Raw genomic sequence first — 18,049 nt, 5'->3', positions numbered from 1 at the left:
TGCCCCTCTTCCAGGCCAGCTCTCTGCTGTGGCCAGGGAGTGCAGTGGAGGATGGCCCAAGTGTTTGGGCTCTGCACCCCATGGGAGACCAGGATAAGCACCTGGCTCCTGCCATCGGAACAGCGCGGTGCGCCGGCCGCAGCGCGCTACCGCGGCGGCCATTGGAGGGTGAACCAACGGCAAAAGGAAGACCTTTCTCTCTCTCTCTCTCTCACTGTCCACTCTGCCTGTCAAAAAAATAAAAAATAAATTAAAAAAAAAAAAAATAAATGCTTGCTAACTGTGAAATTGGCATTTTCGTATTGATAATTTCCAACCCATGAGAGAACAATGTTCCCCAACTCAGAGAATCTTAAAACAATGCAGAAAAGACCCCACCACAACAAATCATCCTGCCCAACAATTCTTGAAACATCTGCTTCAGTGTGGTAATGCGAGACTTGGCTATGAAATCCTCTCCGGTTTGGCCTACAGCCTAACAACCTATGTGGAAAAAAGGAAGAAAGAAAAAAAAGCTACTACAGGGCTGGCGTGATGGCCCAGCAAGTTAAGTAAGTTGCCACTTGCCAAATGGCCAACCCACATCAGAGCGCTGGTTTGGGTCCCCATGGCTCCCACGTCCAATCCAGCTCCTCACTAATGCACCTGGGAAAGCAGAGGACGGCCCGGGCCACCACATAGGATCCCAGATGGAGTTCCAGGCTCTGGACTTTGGCCTGGCCTGACCTGACCCCTGGCCATTTGGGGAGTGAACCAGTGGATGGAAGACCTCTCTTTCTCTCTCTCTCCCTCTCTTTCTGTAATGCTGCTTTGCAAATACATTTTTTTTTTTTAAAGAAATCACAACAGATAGAAAAGGAGTGGAGAACCAGACAATTAGATTCATAAGAATTTTCTTTTAAGTGCCACTGAGAGGTTGATTTCCTGGAATCTTGGCTTTTTTTTCTCTTGTAGCACCAGGCTAATTTCTCTCTTCCCTGAACCTAAGAGCTGTGTTAATGGGAATAGCAGCTTTGTATTTAGGAAGGAGGTAATATCCACAGACTGAAAACATCGTGTCATTGTGGCCATTTGCCAGCTTTCTGTAAAAACCTGGCACTCTCCCCTCCTTTTTTAAGGCCTTGTTTAATCAAAGCTGCTCCCTTGATATTCATTCTTGGAAAACAGAAATGAAATAGAATGAAAAGCAGCGGCAGCCCCCCTCTCTGCACCAAGCACTGGCTGAGAAAAGTCCCGAGTCATCAGATCAATTCAGTTAACAAAAGCTCGCGGACAAGCTCCAGGCTCTCCCCGCTGGGAGGATCCCGTTACCACCACCAGGCCGCCACCCAGCTTTCTCCACCGCAGCCCCTTTGTAGCTCTTGGACACAAAAGCCTCCGTTTGGAAGACGAGGAGCCCTTCTTGCCCAGTTCACTCTCTGCTTAGAACACAACAAGGTGGGAGAGGAAAGAGGCAGGTAGGAGCAGGGAGTGAAATGTCAAAATGTCAGCCCCCGCCCCCGCCCCGCCGTGGGGCAGGTGTGGGGGCAGGGCTCACACCACCTCCAGGCAGCCACCCCACTGGGCCCCAGCCCGTGATTCATCGCAGCTGTTATTTGCTTTTCCACCTGCAGTGGAGAATTCAGCCTCCCATCTGCTGCAGAAAAGCAGCAGCCAGCGTTCAGGTCACCCTAGGCCAAGTTTCCAGAGCGAAGGAAGCTCCCTGCAAATTCCTGACACAGGGGCCGGCGCTGTGGCCCGCGGGTAAAGCGGCCACCCACAGTGCCAGTGAGGTATCCCACAGGGGCACCAGTTCCAGTCCCGGCTGCTCCACTGCCTATCCAGCTCTCTGCTATGGCCTGGGAAAGCAGCAGAAGATGGCCCAAGTCCTTGGGCCCCTGCACCCATATGGGAGCCCTGGAAGAAGCTTCTGGCTCCAGGCATTGGCCTGGCTCAGTCCTGGCTGTTGCAGTCATTTAGGGAGCGAACCAGTGGATGGAAGACCTTTATATCTCCCTTTCTGTAACTGTGCCTTTTAAATAAATAACATAAATCTCAAAAAAAAAAAAAAAAACAAACAAACAAAAAAAACCCATGAAATTCTTATTCTTCCTAAGTCCAGGGAATGCTGATGACAACAGAAGCCACTGAGCACAGGGCCCCAAGCCCCAAGGGGCTGGCAGGACACAACACATCTTCCAACAGGTCTTGGCGAGGTACACACATGATGCCACCATTCCTAGTACAGTTCTAGGCTTAAACTGAGCCTCAGGTCCTCACTCTTCCCATCTTCGGGTGGGAGGTAGGGAGCAGGGAGGAGAGGGTGTCATAGAGGAAGACGCACCCCCATTGAAAAGCCTCCCAGGGGAAGTTCCTACTTGGGTTGTGTTGTTAGGAGGAAGAACCAAGTGGGTGATAGGCCAGCAGCCAAATGCTTTTAGGAAGAGACATGTTCATAAGGACAGAATATCTTTAAATGATGTCATCCTTGGGGCGGGGCTTGTGGTACAACCCACTATCTCATCCCTTGAGACACCTGCATCCCGTGTTGGAATGCCTGGTCCTAGTCCTGGCTGCTCCACTTCCTATCCAGCTTCCTGCTAATGTGCTGGGGAGGCAGTGCATGATGGCCCAAGTGCTTGGACCCCTGCCACCCATGAGGGAGACCTGGATGGAGTTCCTGGCTTCTGGCTGTGGCCTGACTCAGCCTGACTGTTGTGAGCATTTGGGGAGTAAACCAGTGGGTAGGGGACATTCTCATTCTCTCTCCTCCCTTTCAAATACAATGAAAATAAATAACAACAGCATGACCCTTTGCTGGGCACGCTGTGGATCCCATGCCCTCACATCCTGTCACTCCTTTTCCAGAACCATTTGGGGCCTGTGCTGCGTCTTCAGGCTTTGCCAGCCCTAAGGAGAGTGATCTCTGTCTCGTTGAGAGAGTTTCTCCCGGAGTCTAGAGAGGGAACTGTCCAATACCATAGCTTTTTCCCTTTATGAGAATTTTAGCAAGAATCTGGAGTAGAACACCTTTTTCTAGGGCGTCCAATTATGACTTTGGAGTTAGCTGGCAGATGCCAGGGCGGGGATGAGTGAGCAGGGTGTAGGGGTGGATGGGGGGGTGCACACACTCGAGAAGGATAGGACTGGGACACCAAGAACAGAAGTGCCCGAACAGCACAGAACAGAAGGGGTCAGGCGACTTCCATTCTCACTGCAGTTACCTGGCCCAGGCAGAGCCCCCACCCTCACCCCCTTGTCTGGAAATACATGGCTGACTGGTGGACCCGGAAAGTCCTACACAGCCATGAGCCTCGAGAGAGCCAAGTTCAGCCTGCGACGACCACTCTATTCCCAGCAGATCAGAAGGCACAAGGGGTCGCCACTTGTCAGAGCCATGAGCAGGGGGAATGAGTCCCCACCCCCCAACCTCACCCCAGGTCCCCTCCCAGTAACCCCGCTACCAGCGAGGTTATTGCTCTTTTAATTTAATCTTTTGCCTGTTCTGGTGAAGACAAAGCACATTTCATTTTGCACAAAAGCCCTTCCTTAATGGAGGGGCCAAGAGAAAGCCCCTGAAGGACGGACTCACTGCACTAGGTCATTGCGCCGCCAGCTGCAAAACGGCTTAGCGTCCTGGGCGGTGCCCGCCGCTGCCCCTACCCAGCCCAGTGGAAGGAGGCAGTCTGAGAGTTGGATGGGAGGAGAAGACGTGGAGAAGGGGTTGGAATAGAGCTTTTCTATGGACAGAAAGTCCGTTGCTTGTTTGTGTTCTGAGCCCACTACTGACGAACGCCTTGGAGGTCCTGTTCCTCTTGTGTCCCCAGCACAGCACAGAAGCTCACCAGGGAGGGTGTGCCACGGCCAGAGCTCAGCCTGCACCTGTCCAGACTCATGCACATGTGACCTTGTGCCATGTGACCATGTGACATGTGCCATGTGAAATGGGTTGCTCTGCATGGAGATGAGCTATGTTTGAAGTCGGAATGTAAATTAAAGAATATAAAATCATCAATCATTTGTAGGTTTTTATATGATGAAATGATAATATTTTGGCTATATTAAAATGAATTTCATCTGTTTGTTGTACTTTAAATATGACTACTAGAGCATCTAAAATTACCTAGGCAGTATTGATTTCTAGCTTACATGGTAGTGCTGTTCTGTTGAAGATACCAGTGTCGGTCCAAACAATGTACAACTCCCTGCTGTTTAAATTTTTCTTCAATGAAATACCAGTGGGGTCAATGCCATGGCATAGCAGGTAAAGCCACCATCTGCAGCACAGGCATCCCATATAAGCACTGGTTCCAGTGCCAGCTGCTCCACTTCTAATCCAGCTCCCTGCTAATGTGCCTGGGAGAGCAGTGGAAGATGGCCCAAGTATTTGGGCCACTGCCTCTTACATGGGAGACCTGGAAGAAGCTCCTGGCCCCTGACTTCAGCCTGGCCCAGCCCTGGCCATTGTGGCCATTTGGGGAGTTAACTAGCAGATGGAAGACCTCTGTGTCTCTCCCTCTTTCTCTGTCACCCTCTGCCTTTCAAATAAATACACCAATCCTGGAAAAGAAACACCAATGGTTTCAGGGTTAGCCCCATCTGTGGTCCAGTGTCACTTTGTTCAGCTCTATCGGGCTTGTAGGGGTTGTCATTCTAAAGGAGTCGGGGTTTTAGGACATGTTCCCAGAGCAATGCTTCTAAACCTAGGCTTCCTTCTCTTGCTGCTGCCACCAGCAGGCTGCTTCTCGGAGCCTCGCCAGGGAAGACTCCAGGTGGCTTCAGGCGTGGGCATGGTGTTTTACTGAAGTCGGTCTTTGTCAGCTGGGCATGGGGGAGGAGTAGGGGTTGCGTGCGATGCAGCCTGCATCAGAGTCATGAGGGGAGGTTGTGTTCCGCCTGCGTTCGGCATTCTCCTAGGAGCCCAAATGCCTTCTCCCATTCTCAGAAACACTCCTAAAACCTGCATCCCCGGCCTTTGGGACAGAAGAATCAATCACCAGGGACATCTGGCAAATACGCCGATTCCCAGGTTCACTCCAGACAGACTCCGAGAGTCCCAGGAAACTGTGCTTCCATCAATCTGCACTGCTCTTCTCCCGGGAGCCTGGTGTCGTAAGGATGGCAGCCGCGAACCTTGCCACATCTCCCGTGGAACTTCATGGCTCACTCTGGCTCACTTATCTCTGTGTCCAGAGTGTCTCCGGGGATTTGGGAGACAGTGTCTTGGAACAACGGTTCCCAACATGGCTATGCAGAAGACTGCCTGGCAGCTGCAACATCAAGACCCACCACACCCCAGGCCAACCCCATCTGTGTTTGGAAACATTCCCCTGGCGGCCTCAATTCACAGCCAAGGTGGAGAAGCCCAGGGTTGGTCCCCAGCAAATTAACTCCTCTCCCTTCTGCCTTTACAGAGCAAAATTTGTCATTTAGTGCCCTCATGTGCCCAGAATAAAATGGGCACAAAGGCCATGACAAGTTACCTCCTGAACTCTCGTCACCTCTTCCTGGTCCGAGAAAGTCTCCATCCTGATGATGTGCCTGCCCCTGCAGACAGGCTGCACTCTGTGCAGCTGGGCTGTCCGGCACAGGTGCTAAATACTTTGTTAACGCTTCCCCCTGCAGCTCTGAGTGCCCCGTGCCCAGACAACCTGACACTCACTGCAGAACCCACGGCTGCAGGCACCAGGTCCAAGCCCTGCACGCAGGTCAGTTCCAAGGGAACACCACCTGCTGCAGTTATGCCTATGGGAGCTGTTTCCCTTCACCCGGAGGGTGTTTTTAAAGGGGCCATGACCTTATTCCACATGCATCATTTGGAGATAAATAAAAAATGACAATTTGAAAGTCAATAGCTGCCTTTATTACAAGATTCCTTCTACTTTTCCTCCTCTGCATCTTAGACAAACTTTCCAGTGATGACACTGAATTATAATTATTTGGTATAAGCGTGTGTCAGAGCTCAGCACACAGTACCCTGAAACACAGCACTTGGCAATTGAGAAAACCACAGAAGCCAGAGGTTCCCTCGGACCTCCTCTAACCTTTCTCCCTGAAGCTTATGAGTCTGGAATGAATGAATGAATGACTTCCTCCTAGCTTTAAGACGCCTCCAAACGCCGGCGCCGCGCCGCGGCTCAATAGGCTAATCCTCCGCCTGTGGCGCCGGCACCCTGGGTTCTAGTCCCGGTCGGGGCGCCGGATTCTGTCCCGGCTGCCCCTCTTCCAGGCCAGCTCTCTGCTATGACCCGGGAGTGCAGAGGAGGATGGCCCAAGTCCTTGGACCCTGCACCAGCATGGGAGACCAGGAGAAGCACCTGGCTCCTGGCTTCGGATCAGCGCGATGTGCCGGCCACAGCACGCCGGCCACAGCGGCCATTGGAGGGTGAACCAACGGCAAAGGAAGACCTTTCTCTCTGTCTCTCTCTCTCACTGTCCACTCTGCCTGTAAAAAAAAAAAAGATGCCTCCAACCATCTTGCAACAGCTTTGTCCCACACCCTGTGGACTCTGTTACATTGGTCCTGGAGTTTATTTCCCAGGCTCACGGGGCCCTTTTAGAAGTGCTGCTGATGCTACAAGTCCTGCAGGAGGCAGTAGAAACAGCCTCCTGCTGCTACCAGTTCCTGCGGGTTCAAGGTTCTCTGTCTCTCTCTCTCTCTCTTTAAGATTTATTTATTTATTTGAAAGACAGAGTTACAGAGAGAGGTAGAGACTGAGAGAGAGTTCTTCCATCCAATGGTTCATTCCCCAGATGGCTGCAATGGCCGGAGCTGCACCAATCCGAAGCCAGGAGCCAGGAGCTTCTACTGGGTCTCCCACGTGGGTGCAGGGGCCCAAGGACTTGGGCGATCTTCTACACAGCAGAGAACTGGATCGGAAGTGGAGCAGCCAGGACTTGAACTGATGCCCATATGGGACACTGGCGCCCATATGGCTTCTGGTTTTGGGTTAGGCCCAGCTCTGGCCATTATAGCCAAATGGGGAGTGAACCAGTAGATGGAGGACCTTTCTCTCTTTCTCTGCCTCTCCTTCTCTCTGTGTAATTCTGAGTTTCAAATAAATAAATAAATCTTTTTTAAAAAACAAACCAGAAAGGGAGAGGAGAGACAGCAGTCGCCTGGAACCAAACCACGAGGGTCCTTTCCAGCTCCCAGGCTCCAACTCTGCAACCTGCAAGCCCTGAGACTCTTTGCAGTTTCTTTAAAACTTGGCTCCAAGCAGCTTGGCTTCGTCTATTGAAAAAGATGTAGGAACGGCTGCCTTTGGGGTATACGTTTTACACTTACTTTAAGCATAACACAGGTGGATTTTTTAGCAGCCTCGGTTTTACAAAGACTGAGCAGCGTCTACATGCTGGCCCCGTGCGGAGTGTCTAATGCCCAACAGCCCCTACTGCAGTCTGACCCAAGAACGCACACTCTTCCTGTGTCACACGTGGGAAAGCAGACGCTAGGCTGGGTGGAGGACTTGCCTGAGACCACACAGAGCTGCGCTCCAGGCTGGGCTGTCAGAGTCTGGCCCCAGCTGCCTGTTCCGACTATCTCCTACTCTCTGTCCTTTACACACGGACAACGCAATCCCTCGTGCCACCACCCCCATCCACCCTGCGAAGACGTGGGGCACTGGCTCCCGGAGCAACGCCCCCACGGACAACCCAGCTTCCCTCTCTCTAGGAGACTTACGCTGAGCGGTACGTTCCGTCTCGTGTCTTCCGGATCGAAGGCCTCAACCTGGTAAATGAATCCGGGCTTTGCTCCTTCTACGACATACAGGTCCAGACCTGCGCCGGCGTCCGAAGTGCAAGAAGAAACATCTTAGTGCGTGAAACAGTGGGGAACTGCAAAACACCGGGGCAGCCATCCCCAGGCACAGGGAAGCCAGAGCGCAGGCATCAGGCATCGTGAGACAGAGGAAGGCCACGCCCACCAACACTCCTGGGGCGGATCCGTTTATGGAAATTAATAAAGTGCTAGGGGTGGGCCGGGCTGGTGGCAAGTCTTCAACTATTTCCTTCGCTGAGAGGTGGTCTAGGGTACTGTCGGTGGTAGGAGAGGGGGTGGGAAGAAGAGGGGGTGATTAGGGCACAGCGTTGGGGAGCAGCCCCAGGTGGGGGCCTGCCGTGTGAGAGCGTGCCGTGTTCCAGATCCATGGTAGCATGCAAATTACTCCTCATCTGGGCTAAGGTACATGAACATCTCAGCAGAGATGAGTGCTGAAATTGGGGGCTCTGTAGTTAGAACAGAGAGGGGGACAGAATTGGGGTTCCAGAGGTTCAGGGAAGGGGCCAGAAATGGATTCCATCCACCTCAGCGTCCCCGGCAGTCGGGCAGGGGTTTGCCGCGGCAGAATCAGAATTCAGACCCAGGCTGCCTTCTGTCTGAGCTTGGGCAGCCGTGTGCTTTGTACATGTGCTCATGCTTTCCCTGAACAACAGACCCCTGAGTTCTCACTGAGTTCCAGTCGCTGGCCTGCACGTCAGGAGGATGGCAGCTCCCTGCTCTCTGGGAGCATCATTATGGCGAAAATTGATACAAGCGTGTGTGTGTGTGTGTGTGTGTGTGTGAGAGAGAGAGAGAGAGAGAGAGAGAGAGACACCCCGGAGAAAAATCAAGGAAGGCAGTGCTGTGAGTTGGGTCACAATTTTAGAGAAGCTATGGAAGGCTCTCGGAGGAGGTGACATTGGAATTTAATTGATATAGAGGAGCCGTGGACAGGTGCAAGGGTGGGGGCGGGGGACAGGAAGAGGCAGAGGAAAAGAGAATGGAGAGATGTATGGGAGGGTGGTGCGTAGGCATTGGCACATGAGTAGGGAGCCCAGGAGTGCTGAGAGCCAGGGAAGACGAAGGAGGGGAGGGAGGGAGCAGGGACTTGGCACATTGGATGAGGCCCTTCAGGGACTCTGGGTCTCCCTTTAAGTAATGTGGGACTTCTTAAAGGGCTTTAGAGAAAGGGACTCCTTGATTTAGCTGGCGTTTTAATAGTATCCCTTTGGCTGCTGCCTGGAGAATAGGGCAGAGGCCAGGAGGCCAGTACAGCCATGCAGGGGAGACACGATGAGGGGCATGGGCCATGGCGGTGCTGCTGCTGGTGGAGACCCTGGGGAGGGCTCAGATACTACATGTGTTTAGAAGCTGGCAACATTTCTTAATGACCTGCTGTTGGGTATGAAAGAAAGACACAAGTCTGACCCAAGAACGCACAACTGGAAGGATGGGGTGGCCACTGACTAAGTAGGAAAGACCTAGAAGCAGATGTGGGCAAGGGCAGAGGGTGTGGTCAGTGTCAAGCGTTTGATTTCAGGGCGCATCGAGTTTGAGATGTCTATTAGACTTCCAGGCGGCCGTGGGGGGGGGGGGGCAGGGCAGGTGACCACTTGAGTTGAGAGTTAAGAGGAGACTCTTGATTGACATGACAGACCTAGGGCTTGTCAGTATCTGGATGGTGTTCAAAACCAAGAGCTTGGGTGAGGTCATACAGGAAGTCCCCCTCTACTCCGGTCTCTTCCACTGCCCTGACGCTGTACTGGCCCTGGACACGCACCGCCCTCACTCAGCCAGTGACTGCAGTAGGAAAGATCTTTATAAAATTTATGAGCAATGTGCACTCTGAATCTGCATGGATCTCAAAATTTATGTATCAAAATAAGCTTATTTTTCCATTCCAGTTTTCCACCAACTTTTTGAAGTCCCCTTGACTGTAGGGCAGAACCTCTAATGGGCTCAGCCTCCTCCCCAGGACAGGGAAGGGACCAAAAGACACCACGGACATGAAGGGCTTTGTATGGGCTTGGACATTATTATTGGGCAGGCTGAGCTGGAAGACGTTACATTTATTCTCTGCTCATTAAGCAGCTGCCTTTGCCAAGGAAACAGCTGCTTGTTTATTTACATTTTTTGTTTTCCTCTGTCCCCCAGGGTCCTCCCTGATGCCACCGTCTGGGCCGCATCACATACAGCCGGTGTATCTTACCTTCCGCCAACTTGCCCGGAAACCGAGGGGGCTCGTTCACGTCTGCTACCTGGACCGTCAGGTACTGCAGATCTGTGACACCAACCTCATCCTTAACGTAAATCTGCAAGTCAAATACGTTTGGTTCTGCTTCAAAATCGAGTTGTTCCTTCCCAGTGGTGACGACCTAGGACATCACACAGAAGTCTTGGTCACCATGGGAAAGAAGACCTGTTTCGTATGCATGCACTGTGTGCAAAGGGGTATTACTCGGCTGGAAGCTGCCAGCAGCCCGAAACCATGTTTCCTTCACTGTTTTGCCTTAATCCTTCCAACGTAAGTCCCCTGACACTTTGCTAAACATTCTCCGGCGTGTGATGCTGTTTTCCAGCAAAAAAAAAAAAAAAAAAAAGTATCCAGGAGACATCCCGCTACAACTGACTGGAGATGAAAAGCCTGGGAATTAAAAACCCTTTCACCAGGACTGGCGCTGTGGCGTAGCGGGTAGAGCTGCCGCTGTGTGCGATGCCGGCATCCCATCTGGGCACCAGTTTGAGTCCTGGCTGCTCCACTTCTGATCCAGCTCTCTGCTATGGCCTGGGAAAGCAGTAGAAGATGGCCCAAGTGCTGGGGCCCCTGCACCTACGTGGGAGACCCAGAAGAAGCTCCTGGCTCCTGGCTTCGGATCAACCCAGCTCTGGTTGTTGCAGCCATTTGGGGAGTGAACCAGCAGATGGAAGACTTCTCTCTCTGCCTCTGTCTCTCTGTAACTCTGCTTTTCAAATACATTAATTAATTAAAAAAAAAAAAACTTTCACCATTTGGGGGTAGACTCCCAGCCAAGTGCCTTCACCGCCCTTAGTTGCATCTTGTCATTGCTAAGAAGGGATGCTATTCTGGCCTGGATTGCTGTTAGGTCAGAGCTTGACTCACCACTCCAAGGCCATGTTCAAAAATAAACAAAAAGGGAATACATTTGCATAAATAAGGAATATTGTCTTAACGGAATATTCATTTTTTGGGTGCCTTTCCAAACATTCTTCCACAGTCAAAAACTTTGTCCTCGGCACTATTAGTATTTTGGAGATGTGGCAAAGTTAAGCTACCACTTGGGATACCTGTATCGCATAGCGGAGTGCCCATTTGTGTTCTGGCTTCTCTGCTTTCAATCCAGCTTCCTGCTGATGCACCTGGCAGTCAGCAGGTGATGGGGCTCGAGTACTTGGGTCCCTGCCATGCACCGAGGAGACCCGGATGGAATTCCTGGCTCCTGGCTTCAGCTATTGCTGCCATTGGGGAGTAAACCAGCAAATGGAAGTCCTCCTTCTCTCTCCCTCCATCCTTCCCTGTCTTTCTGCTCCCTCTGTCTCCATCGCTCTGCCTTTCAGAGCTGAAAACTGGCCTTGGGACCAGTGTTGAGGCACAGTGGGTTAGGCTGCCGTTTGAGATGCTGGATGCCATATCAGAGTGCCAGTTGGAGTCCCAGCTGCTCTGCTTCTGATCCAGCTTCTGCTAATGCTAACGTACCTGGGAAAGTAAGATGATAGCACAAGTGCTTGAGTCCCTGACGCTCATGTGGGAGACCCAGATGGAGTTCCAAGCTCTTGGCTTCAGCCTGGCCCCCACTCAGCAGCTGCAGCTATTTGGGGAGTGAACCAACGGATGGAAAATTCCCTCTCTCTCTCTCTCTCTCTCTCTCTCTCTCTAGCTCTCACTCTCCCTCTGTATTTCTTCCTTTCAAATAAATAAATAAAATTAAAAATACAAAAGCAGACCCTGCCTTCCCTATTACTCAGCGTTTCTGTCCTTGAGTTTTCCCATGGGTAAGGCAGGGGTTATGATGACACTAGAGAAGGTCATTGTCAGGATTAAACAAGCTGACCCACGGGAAACACTGAGGGCAGTCTCTGGCACTGAACAGACGCCCTGCACATGCTGACCTTCGCCACCCCTAGGTGTGGTCAAAAACTGTGTAAGTGGGCTTCAAAAAGTTCACGGAGAATGCATAACATGCCCAAATTATGCATGGTCTTGAAACTGCACATATTTTAAAATTTTATTTTCTACACACTTTCTTTTTAAGCAGATTTATTTACTTATTTGAAGGGCAGAGTTACAGAGAGGCAGAGGCAGAGAAAGAAAGAAAGAAAGAGAGAGAGAGAGAGAGAGAGAGAGAGAGAGAGAGAAAGAGGTCTTCCATCCACTGGTTCACTCTCCAGATGGTTGCAACGGCTAGAGCTGCACTGATTCGAAGCCAGGAGCCAGGAGCCAGGAGCTTTTCCTGGGTCTTCCACGCAGGTACAGGGACCCAAGGACTTAGGCCATCTTCCACTGCTTTCTCAGGCCATAGCAGAGAGCTCGATCAGAAGTGGAGCAGCCAGGACTCGAACTGGCACCCATATGGGATGCCGACGCTGCAGGTGGCAGCTTACGTGCTATGCCACAGCACTGGCCCCTCCACAAACTTTTGAAATGCCCTCATAGGTCCTCTACAGCAGGTATCTCTGTCGAGTCTGGCCCCCTTTGTTTCCTCATTCATACCCTCACTTCCTGCTAAGCCTGCAGCTCCAACCCCGTTATCACCTACTGCCAGCCCCTTTGCCCTGAGAAACAGCTCTCATAGCCTAGAGGAGGAAATAAAACAGTCAGAAAAGTTTTCCAAAAGTGTCATATCTTGGTTTCAAAAGAACTGGGTTGTGGGGGCCAGTTTTGTGGCGTAGCAGGTAACCCCAGCCTACAGTGCTGGCATCCCATGTGGGCGCAGGCTCGAGACCCATCTGCTCCACTTCCAATCCAGCTCTCTGTTATGGCCTGGGAAAGCAGTGAAAGATAGCCCAAGTCCTTGGGCCCCTGCACTCACGTGGGAGACCCGGAAGAAGCTCCTGGCTCCTGGCTTCAGATCGGCACAGCTCCAGTCGTTGCAGCCAACTGGAGAGTGGACCAGTGGGTGGAAGACCTCTCTCTCTCTCTCTCTCTCTCTCTCTACCTTTCTGTAAATCTGCCTTTCAAATAAATAAATATTTAAAAAAAGAGAGAAGTGGATTGCTATCAACACAAATGGACAATTTTTTTTTTTAAGATTTATTTTATTTATTTAAAAGTCAGAGTTACAGAGAATCCTGTTTTTCCAGCCCTGGACTCCAGCTTCTCAGAGCCATCCTTCTCGGTGTTGCTCCAAGAGAAATCCCCTTGATGCATGATCAGCCACACTTGGCGGACTGAGGCTCCTGTGTCTCTCTTGCTGGCCCACAGCAAGCTCGTGTAGCCTGGGAGCTACAAACAAGGGTTCTTGGGATCAACTTTCCTCAAGTCGGCCAGGAACCTCAAGTCGGCCAGGAACTCCATCCAGGTGTCCCACAGTGGTGACAAGGGCCCAAGCACTGAGCCATCATGCACTGCCTCCTAGGCCATAGCAGAGAGCTGACTTGGAGACAAAGCAGCCAGGATTTAAGCAGCGTTCTAATATGGGATGTAGGTGTCCCAAGCAGCAGTGTAACTCGCTGGACCACAAGGCCCATCTCAGAACACGCAATGTTAAATTGTGGTATCAGTAACAACCAAGAGGTCAGGTGCTTTGAAAGCAGCAGGCAAATTTAAAGGAGCAGAGACATCACCATCACTATAGGCAGACGGCAGAGACAGGTGTCTGTCCCCTGGCAAGTGGTGACACAAAAGGCAGTGCATTCAGGTGGTGAAATAGTATTCAGCCATGCCCAAGAAACGAAGCGCGGACACGTGTGACCACATAGGCGACCTTGCATCTTTGAGACAAGTGAAAGAAGCCAGTTACGAAAGACTGCATACTATGGAGGCTCTTCAAAACGTTCACGGAAAATGGAACTAGAAGGTAACATTTATTATAGTTGCCTGGCAGGGGAGATACCATGACCACAGAGATACACTTATTTTGGGGCAAAACAATTTTGAACTCCACACATGGTTTTCTCCTAACACACATTCTCATGAACTTTTTGGAGACCCCTGAGTGCATGGAGTTAAACATTTTTTTTTTTGGACTGAAACAAGCTTATTTTTTAACTCCATTTTCATTCACTTTTTGAAGTGCCCTTGTATATGATGCCATTCATACAGAATGTTCAGAACTGGAAAATCCACAAGGACACAGCACAGATTAGTCGTGGCCAAAGACCGTGGGGCTGCGGGATTAGGGGTGACTGCTAGCAGGCATGGCGTTTTGTGCTGGGGTAACAAAAATTTCCTAAAATTAGGCTACGGTGATAGTCGCAGAACTCTGAATATTCTAAAACCCACTGATTGCACAATTTGCATGTCTGGATAGCATGCTGTGTGATTTTGCTGCATATACCATTTTGTCCAACTTTGTTTGAAACAGTTGTCAAGCAAATTGATAGGAATTATACGCCACTATAGTTTTAATGATTTTGTGATGATTTTCAAGTTTACTTGATATGAACGAAGCTGATCGTCTTTTCATGTGATTCTTGCTCGTAGGCCCTGTCTATTCTGCTGAACTATAATCCTTTTACTTTTTATTGATTGAACTGTTTCGTTAGCGGAGCAATAAGCCTTTGACTATAATATGAATCAAATACATGAGCTAAAAAAATGGGTTGGAAAAAAGATGTGCTCTGTGAATTGTATCTCAATAAAGCTGTTTTTAAAAAAGCAATCAGAGGGGCCGGTGCTGTGGTTAGTGGGTTAAGCCGCTGCCTGCAGGGCCGGCATCCCTCTGCACCACAGTGGGCACCGGTTTGAAACCCGGCTGCTCCTCTTAGCCGTAGAAGATGGCCCAAGTCCTTGGGCCCTTGCATCCGCGTGGGAGATCTGGAAGAAGCTCCTAGCTCCTGGCTTCGGATCAGTACAGCTCTGGTTGTTTCGACCAACGGGGAGTGAACCAGTGGATGGAAGACCTCTCTCTCTCTCTCTGCCTCTCCTTCTCTCTGTATGTAGCTCTGACTTTCAAATAAATAAATAAATCTTTAAAAAGGGGGGGGGGGGAGCAATAAGAGGTCCAGAGCCAGGCTGCCTGGCTTCCAGTCTCTAATCAACTACCTACCAGCTGTGCAACTCAGAACAAGTTACTTAACCTCTCTGATGCAGCACCTGGGAAAAGGAAATAGTACCACAAATACCATCATCTGATTGTGTGAGGACTACAAGAGCAAACACAGTTCCTTTCCAGTGTCCATGTCCGCAGGTGTGAATGCTGAGCAACCTTAGAGGAACAGGCCAGCAGGAGCTGTCACAGCCAAGCCAGAGCCAGGGAGCAGGGACACAACACACAGCTGTGTCACTCAACCAGCACCCAGGACCCAGGAATGTAAACCGGAGGCTGAGGTAGACATTGGCTGGAGGTGTGCTTCCTTTGCACCAGGGGAGATGAGAATATGATGCCCCAGGGGCCCTGGCCCTGGCTCAGGTGTGCACACATTTTAAAAGCTCCCCAGTAGCTTAGATTATGAGCTGGGTTTCAAAACACTGAGTGTGTACCACAGGGCAGCAACTGAGCCCGGACTGGGCAGGCCTGAGGACTTCCAGAGCTTACAAGAGGGGAGCCGAAGCCAGGGAGGGGGGAGGACAATGATCACTGATGCAGAAGCCCACCCCGCCCCCGCCCTTAGGGCGCAGATGCTGCTGACCTCAAAGTCGGAGTCTGACAGCCGGTTCACCTTAAAGGCGTCAGTGAGGGGACTGGAGTTGAGGATCAGTGGAAATCCTGGGGTCACAGGTGACTGTGACGCTGACAGTTTCACAGAGAACTTGTGCACCGAAGTCCCCGGTGGAGAATTCTCGGCCACGTTGCTGGTGGCAGGTAAGTGGATGAGCTGTAGCGCCTCTCCCCCTGTGGTTGTAGAAAGATACAACACAGCGTGAACACAAAACCATTTGCTGGGAACAGGGACCTCACAGCTCGGGCTGTGGCTTCCACTTGTGGCTCAGGTGACTGTGGGACTTGGTCGCTCCCCAAGAATAAATGCTCTCGCCGAACGCTGGAGATGGAAGTGCAAGATCTGCAGGAGACAAGAAAGCAACCACCACGCACCATGAAAGCTGCTTCCGTCCCGCACGGGCGGCTGCTTTTCTTTACCTCCTTGCTTTTCATCACTTGCCTCCAGCCCTCAGGAAGACCCAGGCAAAGAAATGTGGTGCCTCGGGAGATAGGCATCCCCTTGAAAGACCTCGGCTGCTAGTGACACCCTCTGGCTTGCAAGGGTCCGCAGAGCTCACAGGAGCGTATTTTTCTTCTCCGTGTCGGTGTCTGATCCATAGGTCATCTGAGAACTGAGTGTGCATGGCTACAGAGCTCCAAAATCACAGTCGATCTCCCCTCGCCCATGAGTCATCTCCAGGACTGTAATTTGTTACTATTGGATGCTATGCCGCTGGGCGTCACGGCGAGGGGCCAATCAGGGCTGCGTGGTTGATTGATTCCCTCCCACTTCACAGAGGAAACCAGAGATTCGGGGAGGGCGTCGAATCGCCTCGGGCCAAATTAGAGACAGGGAATTTTACAGTTCGTAAGAAAATGTATTTCTTCTAGGGAAGGCTAGGGATCGTTTTATGGTCTCCATGACACTGTGCAAGGCTTTGCCAGCCCAGAGAACAGCAGGCTGAATATTTGTCGTATTTCCACAATGCTGCTTACTGCCGTGGGCTGAGTAATATTCCCCAAAGATTCCTGTCCGCGCGAACCTCAGGATGCACCTTACCTGGACGTAGCGCCTTCGGAGGGGTAGTAAGTGAAATTGAAAGGAATCTGATTGCATTAAACTCGGCCCTTAACCCAGGGACTAGTGTCCTTGGAAGGAAGCAGGACTCGGAGACAGGTGCAGAGGAGAGGAGGGTCTGAAATAATCCAGGCGGAGACTGGAGCCACAGCCACAGACCACGGCATGGAAAGCGGGCCCCAGAAGCTACGAGGGGGGGCAGGGGACAGAGGGAGTGACCCCAGCAGCACACTGATTTCAGGCTTCGGGTCTCCTGGACTCTGAGAGAATGGATGTCTGCTGTGTTAAGCCACCCAGCTTGGGGTAAATTTTTTTTTTTGTGCCAGTCCTAGGAAATGAGTAGAACACCTGTTTATCCTAAGTTCCAAGTAAGTGCATAACATAAAATCATCTGTTTAATTTACTCCCCAGAGCACCCCTCTAGGATAGGAATTAATGTTGTTTTCCAGGCAAGGAAACCGATCAAAAAGACACGCAGCAACTAATAAGCAGCAGAGGGGCTGGCGCTGTGGTGTAGTGGGTAAAGCCGTTGGCCTGCAATGCTAGCATACCATATGGGTGCTGGTTCGAGGCCCAGCTGCTCCACTTCGAATCCAGATCTCTGCTATGGCCTGGGAAAGCAGTAGAGGATGGTCTAAGTCCTTGGGCCCCTGCACCCACGTGGGAGACCTAGAAGAAGCTCCTGGCTCCTGGCTTTGGATTGTCACAGCTCTGGCCATTGCAACCAAATGGGGAGTGAACCAGCAGATGGAAGACCTCTCTCTCTCTCTCTCTCTCTCTCTCTCTCTCTCTGCCTCTCCTTCTCTCTCTGTCTGACTTTCAAATAAATACATAAATCTTAAAAAAATAAATAAACAGCAGAGCCAAGGCCCACCTTCCCAGCTGGCTGCCCACTTTGGCCACCATCAGCCATGGGAAACACAGCACCTGGCAGAGTAGACACAGGAGGGATGGGGGGCTGCCAAACAGGGCAAAATCCCAAGAAGGGAACAAGCCATGGGGAGAAGCCAGGTTTGTAGGAGGATGTCTTCCTTTTCATTCGGGGGAAGGCACAGAGGAGTAAATAGAGATGTGGGGAATCGGAAATAGGAGCACACTCACTAGTACACACTTCTAGACATCCAAAGTCATCTTATTGCATTAAGAGACTAAAATACATAATGCAGAAATGACTGTCGTTTGCACACGAACAAGTTTTATGGACAAGGCCTGTGCAAGTACTCAGGGTTTAGGGTGATGTGAGTACAAATAGACTTTAAAAATCTATTAAAATGGACGTCAAGATCATAACATTCTTGTGATGAAAATCATCAGAGTAGTATGTTTGGAGTATTTACAGACAAAAAAAAAAGCTACCCCAAGTGATTTTTTCAAATGAGCAAAAGATTAACTGCTTTGGTGGGTTGGGTT

The 18,049-nt window shown here is 50.9% G+C and overlaps 1 protein-coding gene across 1 annotated transcript in view; it reads right to left on the bottom strand.

Moving 5' to 3' along the window:
• The window catches only part of CDHR3 (cadherin related family member 3), a 59,122-nt gene extending 42,936 nt beyond the window's left edge, over positions 1 to 16,186 (bottom strand). Inside the window, exons 1-4 of the mRNA XM_062195532.1 lie at positions 16,140 to 16,186; positions 15,551 to 15,800; positions 9,951 to 10,116; positions 7,664 to 7,761 (exon numbers count right to left, since the gene is read on the bottom strand). Of these exons, the coding sequence (XP_062051516.1) occupies positions 7,664 to 7,761; positions 9,951 to 10,116; positions 15,551 to 15,800; positions 16,140 to 16,186 (561 nt within the window). The remainder of the gene's footprint in view (positions 1 to 7,663; positions 7,762 to 9,950; positions 10,117 to 15,550; positions 15,801 to 16,139) is intronic.
• Between the last annotated feature and the right edge of the window lie 1,863 nt (positions 16,187 to 18,049).

This window comes from Lepus europaeus, chromosome 1, assembly GCF_033115175.1.
Source record: "Lepus europaeus isolate LE1 chromosome 1, mLepTim1.pri, whole genome shotgun sequence".
Taxonomy (NCBI): Eukaryota; Metazoa; Chordata; class Mammalia; order Lagomorpha; family Leporidae; genus Lepus; species Lepus europaeus.
The sequence above is the reverse complement of the archived record's forward strand: the minus strand, read 5'-3'. Positions and strand labels throughout refer to the sequence as shown.